This window comes from Coenobita brevimanus, chromosome 62 (genome assembly GCF_032717465.1).
Source record: "Coenobita brevimanus isolate Jiangsu-jjx chromosome 62, ASM3271746v2, whole genome shotgun sequence".
NCBI lineage: Eukaryota > Metazoa > Arthropoda > Malacostraca > Decapoda > Coenobitidae > Coenobita > Coenobita brevimanus.
This window is the reverse complement of record NC_137015.1, coordinates 5,523,754-5,542,450: the sequence shown is the minus strand read 5'-3', so window position 1 is coordinate 5,542,450 and position 18,697 is coordinate 5,523,754. Positions and strand designations below refer to the sequence as shown.

General features: G+C 41.0%; 1 protein-coding gene across 1 annotated transcript in view; it reads left to right on the top strand.

Annotated features, from left to right (window-relative positions):
• The first annotated feature begins 4,367 nt into the window (after positions 1–4,367).
• The window catches only part of LOC145403951 (protein singed wings 2-like), a 46,647-nt gene continuing 32,317 nt past the window's right edge, over positions 4,368–18,697 (top strand). The window contains exons 1-4 of the mRNA XM_080275553.1: positions 4,368–4,412; positions 7,765–7,887; positions 10,016–10,105; positions 12,374–12,540. Coding sequence (XP_080131679.1) covers positions 4,410–4,412; positions 7,765–7,887; positions 10,016–10,105; positions 12,374–12,540 — 383 coding nt within the window. The 5' untranslated portion in view covers positions 4,368–4,409. The remainder of the gene's footprint in view (positions 4,413–7,764; positions 7,888–10,015; positions 10,106–12,373; positions 12,541–18,697) is intronic.

The following is an 18,697-nucleotide window of genomic DNA, read 5'->3' as shown; positions in this document are numbered from 1 at the left end:
ATTAACCCACCCCACTATCTACATACACAGACCTCTCAGTGTGGCACTATACATTCATCTAACCGATCTCATTTCAGTGCCCTAATTTCTGCGAATATCTTGTCTAACCTACTGCCCGTTTCACTAACACTTCGCAAACTGTTTGCCGGACCAAGCACTGTGGGAAGAAAGGGGGGGGGGAGCGTGATTCTTAGCAGAATTGCTAGTTAATGAATTTACATCAAATTGAACTGCATTTTGCTTCAGCCATAGAGTAAAACAATATAGGTAAGCGCAAGTGCAATAAGATGCAGCAAGTAAGATGGAGGAATAGAAGAATGGAAAGACAAGAGGAAGGAGTAGTTGCAAGGAGAGTGGAAAGGTTACAAGAGGATGAGAAAAAGGCAGAGTATAAGAGAGAAGTGGAGGAACGATTGGGCAAATATGAATTGGAGCAGATGGGAGACGTGGAAGGTGTGTGTAAGATATTTACAGAAGAAATATGTGCAGCATGTGATGTGGTGTGTGGACGGAAGAGAAGACGGAGGGGGGTGCAAGGAACAGCGTGGTGGACTAAAGAGGTGAAACGGGCTGTGGCACAAAAGAAGAAAGCATACAATGAATGGATGAGAAATAGGGGCGTGGAAGAAGTTGAGAGGCGGAAGAGAGTTATATGCAGAAAGAAAGAGAGAGGTGAAAAGATTAGTAAGAGAGAGTAAGAAGAGAGTGGATGAGGAATTTGGAAGGAATTTGAGTGTAAAGTGGAGAGACTGTAAGAAAATGTTCTGGAGAGAGGTGAAAAGAGAAAGACAGGGTGGAAGTGAAGTTAGCAGGGGAGTGAAAGATAAAAATGGTAGATTACTAGTGGAGAAGGGAGAAAAAGTGAGCAGATGGAGAGAACACTTTAAGGAATTGTTGAACGTAGGGGATGGAAGTAATGTGAGTATAAGTGGCTGGGGAATGGCTGGGAGAAGGAGGGAGATGAGAAGGCAGGAAGAAATCAGTAGGATAGAAGTTGTGGAAGCAATGAAGAAAGTTAAATCGGGGAAATCCCCTGGAATTGATGGAGTGTGTGGTGAAATGCTGAAGCATGGGGGAGAGATAGTAGTAGAATGGATGTGGAAGGTGTGCAGATTGGCCTGGGAGGAAGGTAGAGTCCCGGAGGATTGGAAGTCAGGTATAATTATTCCCTTGTACAAAGGAAAAGGGGAAAAAGAAGTGTGTGGTGATCATAGGGGCATTTGTCTTCTTAATATAATAGGAAAAGTGTATGGTAGGATACTTATAGACAGAGTTAGAGAAAGAACAGAGAAATTAGTTGGAGAAGAACAGGGAGGCTTTAGGAAGGGAAGAGGTTGTGTAGATCAGATATTCATTCTTAGATCTTTAGTGGAAAAGTTTCTAGAGAAGGGAAAGAAGTTGTATGCGGCTTTCGCGGATTTGGAGAAAGCATATGACAGGGTGGATAGACAAGGATTGTGGAAAGTGTTAAGAATATATGGAGTAGATGGGAAGTTGTTGAATGCTGTGAAGAGTATGTACGATGGTGCGAAGGCTGCAGTGCGTGTGGATGGTGAACTAAGTGAATTTTTCTCTTTGAAAGTTGGTTTGAAACAGGGATGTGTCATGTCTCCGTGGTTGTTCAATCTGTACATGGATGAGGTAATTAAAGAGGTACAAGGTAGGGTAGTGGATGTTGGAGTGGCCCTGGTGAGAGAGGATAGTGTTTGGAAACTCCCTGTACTGTTGTTTGCAGATGATACTGTGTTGTTGAGTGAAGACGAAGGGAAGCTGCAAGGCTTGGTGGATGAGTTTGGGAGAGTGTGTAAGAAACGGAATCTAAAGGTGAATGTAGGGAAGAGTAAAGTGATGGTCTTTGAGAGAGGTGAAGTTAGTGAATGTACAGCGAGGTTGGATGGTGAGGAATTGGAAAATGTGAGTACGTTTAAGTACTTGGGTAGTGTGATGAGTAAGGATGGAGGTTTGGAGGGTGAAGTGCTTGAAAGGGTACAGCAGGGAAGAAAGGTTGCTGGTTCCTTGAAAGCAGTGATAAGAAACAGGGAAGTGAGCATGGAAGTGAAAAAGTTACTACATGACAGTATTGTGATACCAACTCTAACGTACGGAAGTGAAGCTTGGACATTGTTGGAAGGACACAAGTCAAGAGTGAGAGCAGTGGAAATGAGTTATTTAAGAGGAGCCTGTGGAGTCACGTGGAGAGACAGACTGACGAATGAGGATATAAAGGAGCGTTGTGGTGTTGATGTGGATGTCATAGGAAGCGTTATGAGGAACACACTGAGGTGGTTTGGCCATGTGGAGAGGATGGAGGGTGAAAGACTGACGAAGAGAGTGTGTGTGAGTGAGGTGGAGGGGAGAAGAGGGAGGAGGAGGCCGAGGATGAGATGGAGGGATGGGGTGGAGAGGTATATGAGAGAGGGGGGTGTGAGTTGGGAGCAGGGCAGTGAAATGGCGGGGGACAGGGCGACTTGGAGGCGATTTGTTTGTGGCCACCCCAAACGGGATTGAGGCGTCTGGCAATAGATAGATAGATAGATAGAAAGAAGATACTTGCTGCATATCTTTTGGTAAATAACAATGTTCTTTTAGTACAGGTACATGCAATAACTGGTCTACCAAAAATAGGGGGTGTACGCCCTCTCCCAATCAGTGTCTTAAACACACATAGAAAAGAACGGTTGCAGTCGTTTTATTAGGAAATGTTGGAATATTTTGCCTCTCAAACATTCAAGAGCAATAGACACCAAGCCAAGGCCAAGGGAACGAAGATGCCTACAGTACAGTACACAACTCTACAGGCAGAGCAACAGCATGCAGGAATCGTGTGTGAAGGACGAACACGTGGGGGAGGACCTCAAAGGACTTGTGCTGTAATTCACAAAATAACTTACGATAATGTTTCCCCTCCTATAATTGTTCATTCAGGAAGAGCAAGAGGTGTGGGAACGTTCTATGCTCTCATTTTTTTTTTTGTCCTTCCCGCAAAAACAAGCTTTAATTACGACAGGGAATTTGATACTAAAATGCAGTATTGCCATGCCCTAGCAGACTTGTGGTTGGGTGAGTGCAGTGGCGCATGCATGGGTCTTACGGGCTCGTCAGTGCCAAGTAGTTTGCGTCTTATACTTTAATAGTCGTGTGTGTTATTGCATTTTTATACATACATTCATTATTAAAGCACAGAGGAATCTCAATGTACAATACCATACGCAGAAATAATCATGCGATGAAGGGGAGTCATACAGCCGTGTAATTCCTGATCCTACGAGATTCTGAAGTTACAACCTAATAATGTTTTCAAAGCTGAAATTACAGTGATTAAATTAATTATATTATCAACTGTCATTCCGATAGCTTGTGTAGGCACTAAGATACTGCAAAGCTCGTGTGATTATGATGCTAGTCGGACATCAAGTTGTTGTGAGCATATTCCACTGCTTGCACACATGATTTTAATATTCTAGGCATAGCATTCTCCTCGTATTCTCGTTGGTTAAGGACACTCTCTAGAGCCATTTATTTTTAGATATGAGTGGTTAAATCCTTTTTTGCGTTATGCATGCAGAGTATATGGCGATATTGGATTTATGTAATACAAAAGAGGACAGTAAGGTGTAATAAACAAATAAATAGCTTAGGAAAGGCGTTAGGGGACTTTCACAACCGACGAGAATACGGGCCACTGGGAGAAAGGCTACAGGGCCTTGGTTCAGGTAGGCCTACTGCGAGTGCGAGGTTATTTTTTTCACCTTGAGCTACAGTATGCTACTCTGATCATCCCTCGCTTCTTTGTAACAACATCAGACTTCAGTTTCTTTACACACCCATCTGTCTACTAAAAGTATGATTGCTACAGCTGGTCTCTGTGAGGTAAGACTCAGTGGCGTAGCTAGAGAGGTGGGCGCCCCAAATTTTCGGGAGGAACACCTCCATCCCCCTGATATCTTTCCCTTCACTTGGATCTGTTGCAGCAGAACCTCGGCCAACTGTTGTCACTAACGAACTGCTGGCACCTTTACTTGGCCACCATCAGAACTCTAATAACGATGTATAGTAGTATGATCATAAGCAGTGGATCGTAATAGAAGAGGACAACATCCCACCCCAAGGAAGTGTGTGCATGGCCGAGCCCAGCGACTCTTTTGGAGGTTCAAATAAGGTATAACCAATTTTCGCACCTAATCTAACTTATTAACTACATTATTATTCGTATGCATTTGTACTGTCCCACTCTGCAAAATACTTCACAGTTACGTTATTTTTTTGCCGCTGATCTGAAGTTCTTTCTCTCCTCTGTTTACATGCCAAGAGGTTCTGGTAACACTGGCAGCTGTGGGGGCGAGAATAGGGGTAAGATTATAGTTTGTCTGTTTAGTTCTAATCTGTTCAGTAATTACGATCAAATTACAATGGTAAATGACTAGACATTAAGATTTCAGGACAGTGTAATTGTATATCACGTTAATATTGATATTATTCAGCTGTTTGGGTCCTTTCGTTTAACTTGTGAAGGGTAGCTTTTGCAAGTATTGTATTTTGTTCCCATATAAGGGTTGGAATAGGTCAGAAAAACTGGGAAGGAAGTCTGGTCATTTGCAGGTAAAAATGAGGGTAACTTTTGAAGTCGGGCATTGCATCAGTTTAACTTGAGTCCAGTCACTTGTACCAGGCACGAGGTTAATGCATGCATAAAGTATCTTATCCATAGGTCCCACCACGTCTTTGGTCTTTAGGTTTATAGTACTAGCTTAAATAGTTTTCCTGTGGTAGGTAGAGGAACAACTATTGTGCAGAAATTGATGTTTTAAGTAATTTTAAATGAGAGAAGTTATGTACAGCCATGAATAAAAGTTTGCCAACAATTCTCTGCTGGCATCATGTACTGCCTCCCATATTTTTCATTCATTACCAAATGTCACAGGATATCCATCCTTACTATACTGTTTTCTTGTGTACATAATTCATATTGATATCACCTAAGAGTTCCTTTGACACGTCATCATCACGGACTGCAATTGTTGTTGCATGGTGTTCATGGCTGTGGATACAAAGTACTGTACAGTCCCCAGTTATAAGGCTGGAGGTATGGTCCAAGTTACTTTGCACGTGACTGACGGTGCTTAGCGCATATAGTAACCCAGTTTTTAAATATCTTCGAACTTTGATTTCTGCACACAAATTGTTCCTTATGCTGCGATAGGAAATCAGCAGTATTAGTATTACTGTATGTGTCCAAAGCCCAGGGATATTATATAGGAATAATAGGATAGGGTACCTTCTTTTGTGCTTGCATAAACTTGATTCATGTGACACCAGTACCAAAATGGGCATTACTATAGTCGCGGCGCGCGACTCTGAGGTTATTATCGTGCCCTGGCAACTATCATTCAAAAGTGCGTCTGATTTCGTGTACAAAATGAGACGCATGTGATTCGTATATAATATGTTTGTGTATACCCGGTAATAATATTCGTGTATAATATACTCGTTCATAATAATATGATTTTGTGTATAATATGATACGAAATTGAATGCACTTTTGAATGATAGGTTGCCAGGGTACGATAATGACAACGTCAGAGTCATGTGCCACGACTATAGAACTTTGCACTGAACCTAATGCCTAACTTTAACCTCTTCATTATTGCAGCATATCACAGTGTAATTGTAGTTTTCCATGGCATTGGTGCTGATGCCAACACATGGGTATAGGCGCACTACCACACTGTGAACCGCCTCGAACACAATTGATTAGCGTGGTATGCATGTACTGTGCTCAATTTGTGCAGCATGACACAGACAGTTGCACTGTACACATACCACAAAACAGTACTGTTGTACAGAAGGGGTTAATGCTGTTGATTGGGTCTGATTAGCATGTTTTAACCCCTCTGTGGCCACCGGCGTTGAATGATGTTTAACCGTAGCAGTGCCACCAGTGTCAATGTGGCACGACCTGTAAAAAGCTGTTAACAATTTTGGGAAGGGAAATGAGGTCTGGGAAATGTTGACACAGACCTACTTTAGCATCTAAATCACTTGCCAGTACATCTCGTGAATCAGTCATGAGTGGATGTCAGTCTTTTGCTGCCCTCAAATGTTAGTGTAGCTGAGTAAGAATAAAAAGGCAAGAAAGTCAAGAAAAGAATGTGCAGCACCCATTATCTTTCTTCTCTCTTCCCTAAACCACCCAAAGTAAAAAAAAACTCCATACAGGAATAAACGTTATAAACATTAAACAAAGGGAAGACATCCATAATTATGATGTCTTTATGTATAATTGAATAATATATTATGTACTGAATTTTTTCATTTTACATATTTCTTGTTTTGCACAAGCATTTCAGCAACATATGAGGTGTTCTGATGGTGAATATTTGGATGTAAAACCTTCCCTTCCCTTCACACTAATTCTCTTGTTCGAGATGCTAATCACAGGTTGTATAGAATCTTGGCCAAGATGGTTCGGCCTATACACACACAGCAACGCCAATTACCTTTAAACAGACTAAAAATAGCATCGATATTCTCTCTTTCCACACGAACTAGACCACCTATAGTAAAAAAAAAAAAAAAAAAAACTCCATAGAGGAATGAACATTGTAAAAATAAGAAGCAGGGAAAACATTTATAATTATGATATTTTTATAAGAGCACATTATTTACTGAATTTGTTCATTTTACATATTTCTTGCTTTGAACAAGCATTCCAGCAACATCTTAGGTGTTCTTGTGATGAATATGTGGATGTAAAACCATCCCTTCCCTTCACATTAATTTCCCCATGCGAGGTGTTAATTGTGACTCGTATCGAATTTTTGATGGTCTGGTTCGGCCTGTTCACACAAAGGAGAACGCTTATCTGGTTAGAGTCCCAGAATATCATCTCTCCTCTCTATTTGGACACACTCTAAACCACCCAGACAACAGATATAATTCAATACTTGCATGAAAACAATAAACATAAAAAATGTGAAAAAATTATATATATATATATATATATATATATATATATATATATTTTTTTTTTTTTTTTTTTTAAATAGTGAAGCCTTCCAGATTATGTACTGATGTTGACATTGTTTGACATTGTACTGATTGACATTGGTATCACAATACTGGATATAACTTTTAGTTCATCATTCTATTGATTTTTCACATACCAAACTGGCAGATATCGAGGCCTGACTATTTCATTCATTGCGGGAGACCCATCGTGTAGTGAAGGGTTTAATATAATGGCACAGTATATAACACCCTTCAGTTCAAGTTTAGAGCTCATCTTGGGATAGCAAGATTTAGAGAGAGATGAAGAAAAAAAAACAGAGGTATGAAACATTTGACATTGTCTTTATGTACATGTGAAGTCCCCAGATTTGTTCTTTTATCCATATTGGTAAATGTGGTATACAGTATTACCAGTACAAGAGAAGGAAAGTCAGCAGATATTAAATGCAGTACGGTAATTACTGGTGTGGAATTATTGTGATGTGTAAGATTTATGACAATTCTAGCTTTATGACATGTATTCTCATGAAGGACAAAGACATCACCTCCATTTAGAGAACTTTGTTATTGTGTACACCACTTTGCAACCAAACACACTTCCTGGCATAAGCAAGTGGCTTGTGGGTGGGATGAAATGTTCAGCCTCTTGGCCAACGTTGTCCAGTCTTACTGATAGGAAGTGTCAGAAAGTTTTTCCATAGCTACGAAGAGCATTCTGTATAATATAAATTTCACCCATACACATTGTTGTGACAGGTTTGTTATGTGAGGGGGGGCAAGGTGCATTGTGTGAGGGTGTTGGACATGTGGCGCAGATCATGCCTGTTGTGGGCAGCTGTGACTGCTGTCCTTCCTGCCATTACTACAGTAGCTGCCTGGGTGAGTATCAAATCTTTCCATGGCAAAGCTTCTCTGTGCAGTATAGTACAGAACATTAACTACTCTTGTTACAGTACAGTACTGTGGTGTTACCACAGATGTTTTAACGAAGATTAGACAACTGTAATCATTTGTATATATTATGGATGATTTGTGGGAAAATGCATCTTTTAAGTGAGTGTTTTGAATCATCTGCTATATGGCAGTTAATTCTTGTACAAATAAAGGAAAATTTTTGTGGTACAGATAGTGGAAAATCTAATAAGTTATATGTCAGTAATGGAAAACTCATTTCTTATGACAAATGTCTTTTGAATGTTGAATATTTCCTGTTTGATGGATTTTATTAGTTCTGGGAATGTCTGATGGTTGGGACAGTAGTGAGTGCATCTACCAACCCCCATGAATTTGGGGTGGACATTTATGAGGGTGCCGAAGCACAGTGTGTCCATTGGTGAGTCACATGTTGACACTTTGACAAGGTTCCCTATATTGTCATACACAGGCTGACACACGGACATAGCCACTCCAACATACCAGATATACACATGCACTTCTTACCCTATACAGAACTTTGAAAATCCACCACACACATTTACCCATTTATGAAGTACTGAGTAGGGACAGATCACTTTTCCAGAGACCAAGTGGTATTCCTTGGCCATGCAGATACGGTATGTGTATGTTGCCCTCCAGGACCCATGAAAACACTGTTTGAACCTTCATATTAAACCTTCCTGCTCATGTCAGGTATGGACAAGCTGTGCTTTATAACACACACAGTTATTGCTTAACCCTGGTCTGTCTAGCTGAGCAGACCCATTGACCTCAGGTTAGCAGCTGCTTCTGTAGGCCCATCCTGTAGGTACAGCACATCACATTATGAAGAGAACTTCCCGTTGGTGGTAGACAGCACCTCACCAGGGCCAGACCAGGATCCTGCTCATAGTGAGGTGCAGGGAAGTATGAGGATGTTTGGCTTCCAGGTAGATGCCACACCTGTTCCACCGCGGGTGCACAGTGCCACCACGCGTATGCTTTATGTCAGTGCCAATACGTACTGTATATACTGATTGAGTGACTGTCTTGCAGAAATATAAGGTCTTCCCTCCCTGTATAAAAACCTTTCCATTCCGAGTTATGTAGCTGAGATTTGCCATTTGTGAGCTGTGTTATAGAATTCATCAGAACCTTTTTTTTTTTTTATGTGTCCGACTCTGGGCAAAGGCTTCAGGGCCTATATCTCAGGGGCAGTAGCCTATCCCAAGGCCCAGTAGTCCTCCTACACCTCCACATGTCACCACTTCGGCGCTAACACCCACCGTCCATACTGAATACATGCTAGGGCTGCCTCATACAGGACTGCTGTATTGGTATTAGCGGGGGTATTTTTACGACATGTCGGCGGGTCATCTGGTAGATCAGGAAAGTCTGCCTTCTATGAAATTCAAATCCTTAAACTGTTCCCTGCCCCAGCCGGGATTCGAACCTGGGTCCATCAGGACTGCAGGCCGCCTCTCTACCGATTCAGCCACGCCTCCCCCATATTGTTAAAACAGAACACAAAGATGTGAGGAAACCCCAGTTTTTTACAGTTACTAATGAAATATCCATACTGGTAATTGTTACAAATGATCAGTCTACATTTCACGTGCAGAGTATAGTCAGCAAGAGTACAGAAACATGTGACATGTTCTTCCATCATCACATGCTTCAAATATTATAAAAATTTGAGGACTTGCCCGCACTTTCACTCAGGTTTAATAGTATGGCCATCAGTCTTAGATAAAGGGACTCAGAGCTAGAAATTCTGAGTTATTACCGTAAGGGCTATTTTTATACTCATACATACCAGGAGCCGTTTTCCTACGTGCCAACAAGTAGGTTGGCGAAGGGTTAGTGCCCCTCCCCATAAAACAACTACTGTACTAACTCAGGACAAACGGCCATCCTTTACAGGACCGAGGTGTCTGGCTATAGTTACATAGTTGTAACAGCAACTATAGTACATATTAAATTCAAAATGTTAAATATGATGTGCAGTGGCATTAATTATAATAATAATGATAATAATAATAATAATAATAATAATAATAGTAATAATAATAATTACTTCCATGGTTTTCAGGAGGATGTGTTTTCAAGTACCAAAAGGATATGGAGAGAATCCCGGTTTTGTCAGGTTGTGCCGGGCTTGGAGAAGGTTGGCCAGCTGGAGGTAAGAGAGGGGTAACAGGCAATCTCCATTTGTAATCCAGTACATACCTGTATTTTGTATTATATTCTTGCTGCTACCACATGGTTTTATTAATCCTTGCCGAATTGCAGACTTATTAGGCATAATGATGGTCTGCTTGAGCTAAGCTGCAAGTCTCAAATGAGTTACAGTTAACATTGGTTATAAAACAGTGACCTGGGAGGTAAAGTACACCCGAGGAAAATTCCGTTTTCTACACTTGCACACCACTTCGAAATAGTAAATGTGAGACAAGTGTTAGTGAAGCAGTAGCCACCATTCATCTACAGTATATGGTAACTGTGTGAGAAGGATGGGGATGGAAGAGGGAGGAGTAGGAACTATCAGCTCCCCCAGCCTTCCTCCTCCCTTAACCTCTTCCCTCCCACACAGTGGTACCAGACATTTGGGTGTCTTGCTGCTGCTTCACTAGTGGTTGTCTCATGCACAAAGGTCCGAACTGGCAGGCAGGTGTATAAGGCGGAACTTTCCTGGAGTGTACATTACAAAGAATCAGTGCAGCAGGGGCTGAGCTTTGGTTAGACCATTTGTACTATTGAAATTAAAAACAGTCAATAACCACCTCACACCTTGATGTTTTTTCTTAGCTGAATAAAATAATCTGGCAGGAGCAAAAATATGAAAAATGTGTCACCAGGGTGAAGGGGTTGAGGGTAGATGACCAGTCTGTGTTATCCTTCACTATGAGACATCTCCCTTAAGCTAAATAAATTTCTCTTTGAGTATTAAGAATGGCATAGAAATAAAGACATAATTGTATTCAGGGGGTGATATATGAAGAATGGCATATCTCAATTTTGTTGTATGAAGATAATGCTGGTTCAGTTTGTGATGTCTTGAGAGGTTCTTTTTCATTTCCTTTTTCCTTTTTGAAGGTTCCAACATGCTTGCGTGGATTGACCTTGGTCACATAATGGTGGCTTTCCATGCTGCTTGATGTCTGTCAGCTTCCCTATTTATTCCCCTATCCCTGAGGTCACGCACAATGACCTCGTCCCAGGTCTTGTTCAGTCTACCTCTTGCAACCCTACCCCTAACATTAACACTTCTCAAATGCACCCAGTTATCATCCCCCATCTCCACATGCACAAACTATCTCAATCTATGTCTCCTCATCACAACACCAATATACTCCAGACCCATCCTACCCTTCGACTCTTCCCTCTTTGATGTTTGTTGAGAGAGGGGATGGTGCAGTGTGTTATGTGCTGGTGAATAGAGACTTGAAGAAATGGAGGATTTTAAGCATCTTTGTGCAGTAATTGAAAACAGAGATAAATGTATAAATGATATGGAGAGAAGAGTGGCTAAAGAAAGTGCATATGAAGGCTTTGATGCAGAACAGAGGAATGAGAACAGGGTCTGCAGGATTGCATGAAGGTGTATATACTGCCCACATCAACGTATGGGTTTGCGGCTGTGGTATGGCGTGAATGGAAAGAGAACTGTTGAGGAATGTACAGAATTACACTTTGTTCTTACATTATAGCATTTCATTATTTTTGCCAGCCCAGATAGAGATGTAATAATGGGCTATCACTCTAAGAGATTTGTTAGTACTGCCATATGCAAAAATACTCCCAAATATTATGTTGGTTTAACTCACCATTGTATTAGATCATTAGATTTTAAAATCTGGAGTTAGTATGCTGTGAGGACAGAAAATGTTGTATTCACAGGTGAGAACAATATAGAAACATGAACAGGTATTATTGTCACAACTAATAACCATAAATGGCAGTGGCAAGTCAGACTTCTTTTAGAACTTATATGGACAACTAAGTTAATAGAATTGTTGCTCAGCGATGCAGTGCAAGGATAAAATACAGTAGGTGTAAAGAAAAGATACAGTAATCAGCTAACAAAATGAAAGAAAAAATTTAAAAAACCGTTGAAGTAGATCGAATGAAGCTTAGCAATCATGTAGCTGGAGTGGAAAAGAGTAGTAGACTGTAGCTTACATGTCAGTATAGGTTAGTCTTCATTATAAGTCAGAGTTATGTCATAGAAAATCAAAAATATTTCCATGCTGTTGGTACCATAAAATAGGTAAACCTGGCAGATTAGTTATTTGTTAGCAGCTGAACTTTAATAGGTAATTTTTCTGCACCAGTAATTTATGGTAATAATAGCAAAGTGAACATCATAAAAAAAAAAAGTCTGAGAAATTAGTGTTTTTTCACTCATGTTCTGATTCATATTTACTAATTGTGTCATTTGTGTGGGAAGGTGGTATGTGAAGGGATAAAGTCACTAAGTGATGCTGGGACACTGGTGGATGTTAAGCAGCAGCCCCGCGTCACCACACTCACCGTCACCTACTCCAACCTCACCCGCATTGCCCTAGATGACCTTCAAGCTTTCCCAGCTCTCACTACCCTTTCACTGAATAACAGGTACAGTATGTCCATATGGTAGCAGTAGTAGTAGTAATAGCAGCAGTAGTAGTTCGATAGTACTGTAGTGGTATTTGCAACCCTAGGCTTAACTGGATGTGAACCCAATGGACCACAGGAAACTAGCTAGCTCAGTTTGTTAGTTCCAGAGATTTTTTGTTGAGATAATATTGAAGGATTGTCTTTGTTGTGATACATGTTTGAGGTGAGTAAAGTGTATCATCACAAAGATTACGGTGACCTTTTCTGTACCCAAATGTTTGAGCCATGGGTTACTATTTGGTAGCTCTGCGTGCTGCATGATCTCTTGCCACTTTCCTAGTCCAGTGTGTCTCTCTTAGCACTGTATCCCATGGTTTCTTAGTATGGCCTCTTCTTCCATTCACCTTTACACTTATAAGCTGTGCTTATTAACCAGATAGCTGCAACATACATCATATGAAGGAAAACTTGTGGCTGTGATGTACATCATATGAGCAAGCTTTTTTTTTGAAATGGTCGCGCTACATATTTCTTCCATATGTCCTCATTACTTCTCCATGGATGAACTAAGGTAAATAATGCACTCATATTTGCTTTTCCTATACTTTCCCATTCACTCTTTCATTTCATATGAGCAAAAATTATTTTTGAGGAAAATTTTTTTTCCTGTTTTTTGGCACATGGGGGATGGACCAGGAATGTCCTCACTGCTTCACTACAGTTGAACTATGGTAAATGATGAACTCATACTGTATTTGTTTTTCCTATACTTTTCCATGCACTATTTCATTTTATATGAGTGAAAATAATTTTTGAGAAAAAATTTTTTACCCCTTTTTTTTTGTGAGTGGGGGGGGTAGACCAGGAAACCTAATGCTGGATTTGTCAGGTTAAGTAAGGAGTGTATTCTAAATTATCCAAGCTTGTTACATGCACACAATAGTGAAAGCAGTGGAAGTTAGTTATTTGAGCAGATCATGTGGAGAGACCTATGCTCAAACGAGGAAATGAAGGAGTATTGTGGTGTTGATGTAGATGTAATTGAAATTGTTAGAAGAAATAGTCTTGATGGTTTGGCCACATGGAGAAGATTGAGTATTAGAGACTGACTAGAAGAGTGTATGCAAATGAGGTGGACGGGGAGACTGAGGATGAGATGGAGGGATGGGGTGCAAAGATATATGAGAGAGGTGGATGAGAGTTGGAGAGAGGCTGGTGACTGACAGAGAAAAGGGAGGGGGAGGCAGAGGTTGAGATGGAGGGATGGAGTGGAAAGATATATGAGGGAGTGGGATAGGAGTTGGAGACTGGCAGGTGACCGACTGAGAAAAGGGTGACTTGAGGCAATTTGTTTGTGGTCACCCCTTGTGGGATTAAGGCATCTGGTTTTAGCTAGATAGGTTTTATATAAACCTGATACTATAAGTTTTGTGAAACTGGGAGAATGGCTTTGGAGGTACCCAAGAAACCTTGATGGGCATCCTTACTGACGTTTATACTGAAAATTTAATGGCAAGAAAAAATGTAAAACAAGGAAACTTACAACAAGGATGTACTTTCCACATACCCAAACCACCTCACCTTACTCATGTGCTGCACCCAAATAGTTTTCTTTATCAAGCCTTCACGTCAGTACTCGGCACTCCATCCCTAACTGACACATTACATGTGCATTGACTGGTAACCATTCTCTTTTCATAATGCTCATACCTTTGTTTGTCAGATTTCATGATTGGTGATGTTTCATTTTTCATACAGCAGCTACTACACCTCTTATGTAGGTTGTGAACAGCTTATACTGTAAGTGGATGGATGCCTCTTTCCTTGTAAAAATTAAACAGGAGTAATTTGTCAACAGTTCTTTTAACTACTTGTAATTTTTTTTCCACCAATGCCACCCTATTGCCAAATAATGCACATAAAAAATCCTAATCTTGAAAACATACATTTTAAAAGAGCCACACACATAAATGCTAGAAGACACAAACACAACTGTACTAGTATTGTATATACAATATTTTAAATACCATTAGGTGACCAAGTTCGGTGCATGCAAGCATGTTGGAGCCTTTATAAATGATAAACGAATGATACAGATGAACACTTGGTAGGTGGGAGCTCCCACCGTCCACTCACCAGTGTAGGGCTACTTTCAGATGCCTTTACATGAGTGGCAAGCCTTATGGTTGTGTGTAACCCAGTTAACCATTGATTGTACTGTGGTGGGTTGAAACCATGTAAAGAATGAAAGGATTCCTGGGGGTGAAGATCCTCGAAATGAATGTGACCCATATGGATTTAAAGCTGAAGGGGTTAAAGACATCATTGTACTGAATAGGGTAATCCATCCACCACCACTTCTCCTTACCTAACCATCTCCGTAATGAATATGAGGGTGACTTTTCCATGTTGTCGTTTTGTTTCGTTTTTAAAGGCTCCAACATGCTTGCATGCGTCGGCATTGGTCACCTAATGGCGGCTCTCCATGCTGCACGATCCATTGCAGCCTTCCTGTTCAGTCCCTTAACCCTGAGATCACACTTAATGACCTCGTCCCATGTCTTTCTCGGTCTGCCCCTCATAACCCTACCCCCAATATTAACACTTCTCACCTTCCTAACCCAATTATCATCCCCCATCCTCTCCACATGTCCAAACCATCTCAATCTACCTCTCCTCATCACAACATCAATACACTCCAGTCCCATCCTACCTCTCAACTCTTCCATCGTAAACTCAGCCACCCCAGACCTTGCACGCAGGAACGCACTACAGATCCACCTAATCATTGTCATTTCTGTACATCTGAGCTGGCGAATATCCTCCTCCTTTACTTCCCTGGTTGCACTACCATACAACATTATACTCCTAACACATGCTGCATACAAAGACCCCTTAGCACGTAGGGAGAGTCCTCTCAGCGTCAGGAGAGGCAAGAGCTCCCTGAACTTCTTCCAAACACTTCTCACCCTAGCAGTGGTTAATGCTATTAACCCTATCAGCTTTCTGGGCCAGGCAGATTGTGTCTGTGCTAGAGTCGGCCACTGTCACACTGACCCACATCTTAGCTGCGCAATAGTTTTCTTTGATCCCTCTGTGTAAATACACTTTTCACGATAGAATGTTGGTTTTGGTGTCTTCTCAAAGCTGAGTAGTTGTACTTTATTGTAGTATGTTCAAAAAAGGAAAACAAAGAAAATAAAATGTCAAAATGGCGAGTTGAATTTAGGCAAAAACCAAAAATTTTATACCTTGTAAAAAAAATATTTGGCAAAAAAAAACTAATGTAGATATGTAAATCTGGTTTAAACCATGCAAAAGTACAATAAATTGCCTTTACAATGATATATAGATTATGGTATTGTGCAGTAAAGTGAAAGGAAAGTGATGCACAATTTTATTTTAGTCTCGACCGCATATTTGCTTTGCAATGTTTTTCTTGTGATCGGTCAGTGTAAATACACTTTTTATGATAGGATGCTGGTTTGGTGTTATTTTGAAGCTGAATAATTGTACTTTATCGTAGTCTGTTCATAAAAGGAAAACAAAGAAAATATAAAGCCAATGTGACGAGCTAAGTGAGGAAAAAAACAAAAATTTTATACCTTCCTGTAAAAAAATATTCGCCAAGAATAAAGTAATAAAGGAACAAAGCCATGAGTCAGACCAGCTGTGCAGTACCTGCCATGCATAGAGGAACCAATCTGTGATGTCATGCTCGAGCCTCTTTGTTATCATGTGTAAACACGATTTTGTGGTGAATATTTTACAAAAGCTTCTTAAAAGCATCATCGGAATCCCTGAGGTTGGATTTGAAATGATGTTCAAAATCGTCATCGGAATCTCGAAGGGTTAATAAAGAGGTATGTATGGTAGAGTGATTTTTCAGTATTACCTTTCCCCTTATTGACAGAGTTAGAGAAAGAACAGAGGAATTAGTTGGAGAAGAACAGGGAGGCTTTAGGAAGGGAAGAGGTTGTGTAGATCAGATATTCATTCTTAGATCTTTAGTGGAAAAGTGTCTAAGAGAAGGGAAAGAAGTTGTATGCGGCTTTCATGGATTTGGAGAAAGCATATGACAGGGTGGATAGACAAGGATTGTGGAAAGTATTAAGAATATATGGAGTAGATTGTGGAAAGTATTAAGAATATATGGAGTAGATTGTGGAAAGTATTAAGAATATATGGAGTAGATGGGAAGTTGTTGAATGCTGTGAAGAGTATGTATGATGGTGCTAAGGCTGCAGTGCGTGTGGATGGTGAACTGAGTGAATTTTTCTCTTTGAAGGTTGGGTTGAAACAGGGATGTGTCATGTCTTCATGGTTGTTCAATCTGTACATGGATGGGGTAATAAAAGAGGTACCAGGTAGAGTAGTGGATGTTGGAGTGGCCCTGGTGAGAGAGGGTAGTGTTTGGAAACTCCCTGTACTGTTGTTTGCAGATGATACTGTGTTGTTGAGTGAAGACGAAAGAGAGCTGCAAGGCTTGGTGGATGAGTTTGGGAGAGTGTGTAAGAAACGGAATCTACAGGTGAATGTAGGGAAGAGTAAAGTGATGGTCTTTGAGAGAGGTGAAGTCAGTGAATGTACAGCGAGGTTGGATGGTGAGGAATTGGAAAATGTGAGTATGTTCAAGTACTTGGGTAGTGTGATGAGTAAGGATGGAGGTTTGGAGGGTGAAGTGCTTGAAAGGGTACAGCAGGGAAGAAAGGTTGCTGGTTCCTTGAAAGCAGTGATAAGTAACAGGGAAGTGAGCATGGAGGTGAAAAAGTTACTATCCATCCATCCATAATCCATTCCTACGTTGTCCCATGAGGAGCGTAGGAGCCCGGGGCTAGGCGGTTGGTCCTGACATTTAAGATGAGAGTGACCAACCTCACTCATCCCTGAGTGGCATTACATGAGCAATAAACCCCAACCACCCCATGGATATAAACCTTCACTGGCTCAGTCCGATTGGAGCGCAATAATTACCCACTAAACCACCAGGCGCCAAAAATTTGGTTATATGGTTACCACCCTGCGTAGTAAATGGTTTCCTGGTGTACAGGAAACCATTTGGCTTGTCACTCAGTGTAGAGTCACCCTTAGGCAGAAGGAAGAGGAAAGAATGAAGGAAAGAAAGACGGAAGAGGGAGTGTAAAGTCACCCATAGGCAGAAGGACGAGGAAAGAATGAAGGAAAGAAAGACAGAAGAAGATGGAAGGAAAGAAGGATGGAGGAGAAAAAGTTACTACATGACAGTATTGTGATACTAACTCTAACATATGGAAGTGAAGCTTGGGCGTTGCTGGAAGGACACAAGTCAAGAGTGAGAGCAGTGGAAATGAGGTATTTAAGAGGAGCCTGTGGAGTCACATGGAGAGACAGGCTGACAAATGAGAATATAAAGGAGCGTTGTGGTGTGAATGTGGATGTGATAGGAAGCGTTAGGAGGCATACACTGAGGTGGTTTGGCCATGTGGAGAGGATGGAGGGTGAAAGACTGACGAAGAGAGTGTATGTGAGTGAGGTGGAGGGGGGAAGAGGGAAGGGGAGGCCAAAGATGAGATGGAGGGATGGGGTGGAGAGGTATATGAAAGAGGGGGGGTGAGTTGGGAGCGGGGCAGTGAAATGGCGGGGGACAGGGCGACGTGGAGGCGATTTGTTTGTGGCCACCCCAAACGGGATTGAGGCGTCTGGCAATAGATAGATAATACTGTAGCCCTTCTCCCTGGAGATTGGAGGGAAAGAATACTTCCCCAGTATCCCTGCTTATCGTAAGAGGTGACTGAAAGGGGCGTTCTTGTCTCTAGTATTTCTTTCCTTACTGTCCTCTTGTGCTCATCTGTCTCACCTCTCTTCTTGGTATTTCCATGTTTCTTTGGGCCTTTATTTTCCTTCTACTCTTACAATGCCATATAGCCATCTTATGGCTTGGTGCTGATTCTTCATTATTCCTTCCATCCATCTTTCAGTATTACTGTATTTTTGTGTATATTCCACTGTAGAAATGTAGGTATGATTATTGTGTAGTTTTAGTGTTATTGCTAAATGAATTATGGCTCTCTTACAATCTCATTATGATTTTTTTCTCAGGTTTCCATGACATAATGTTGGAAAAGCATATCTTATGCTTATGAAGGCTTCTAGTAACTCTTCCTATTATATTTTGCATATTACAGTTTAGTACTGT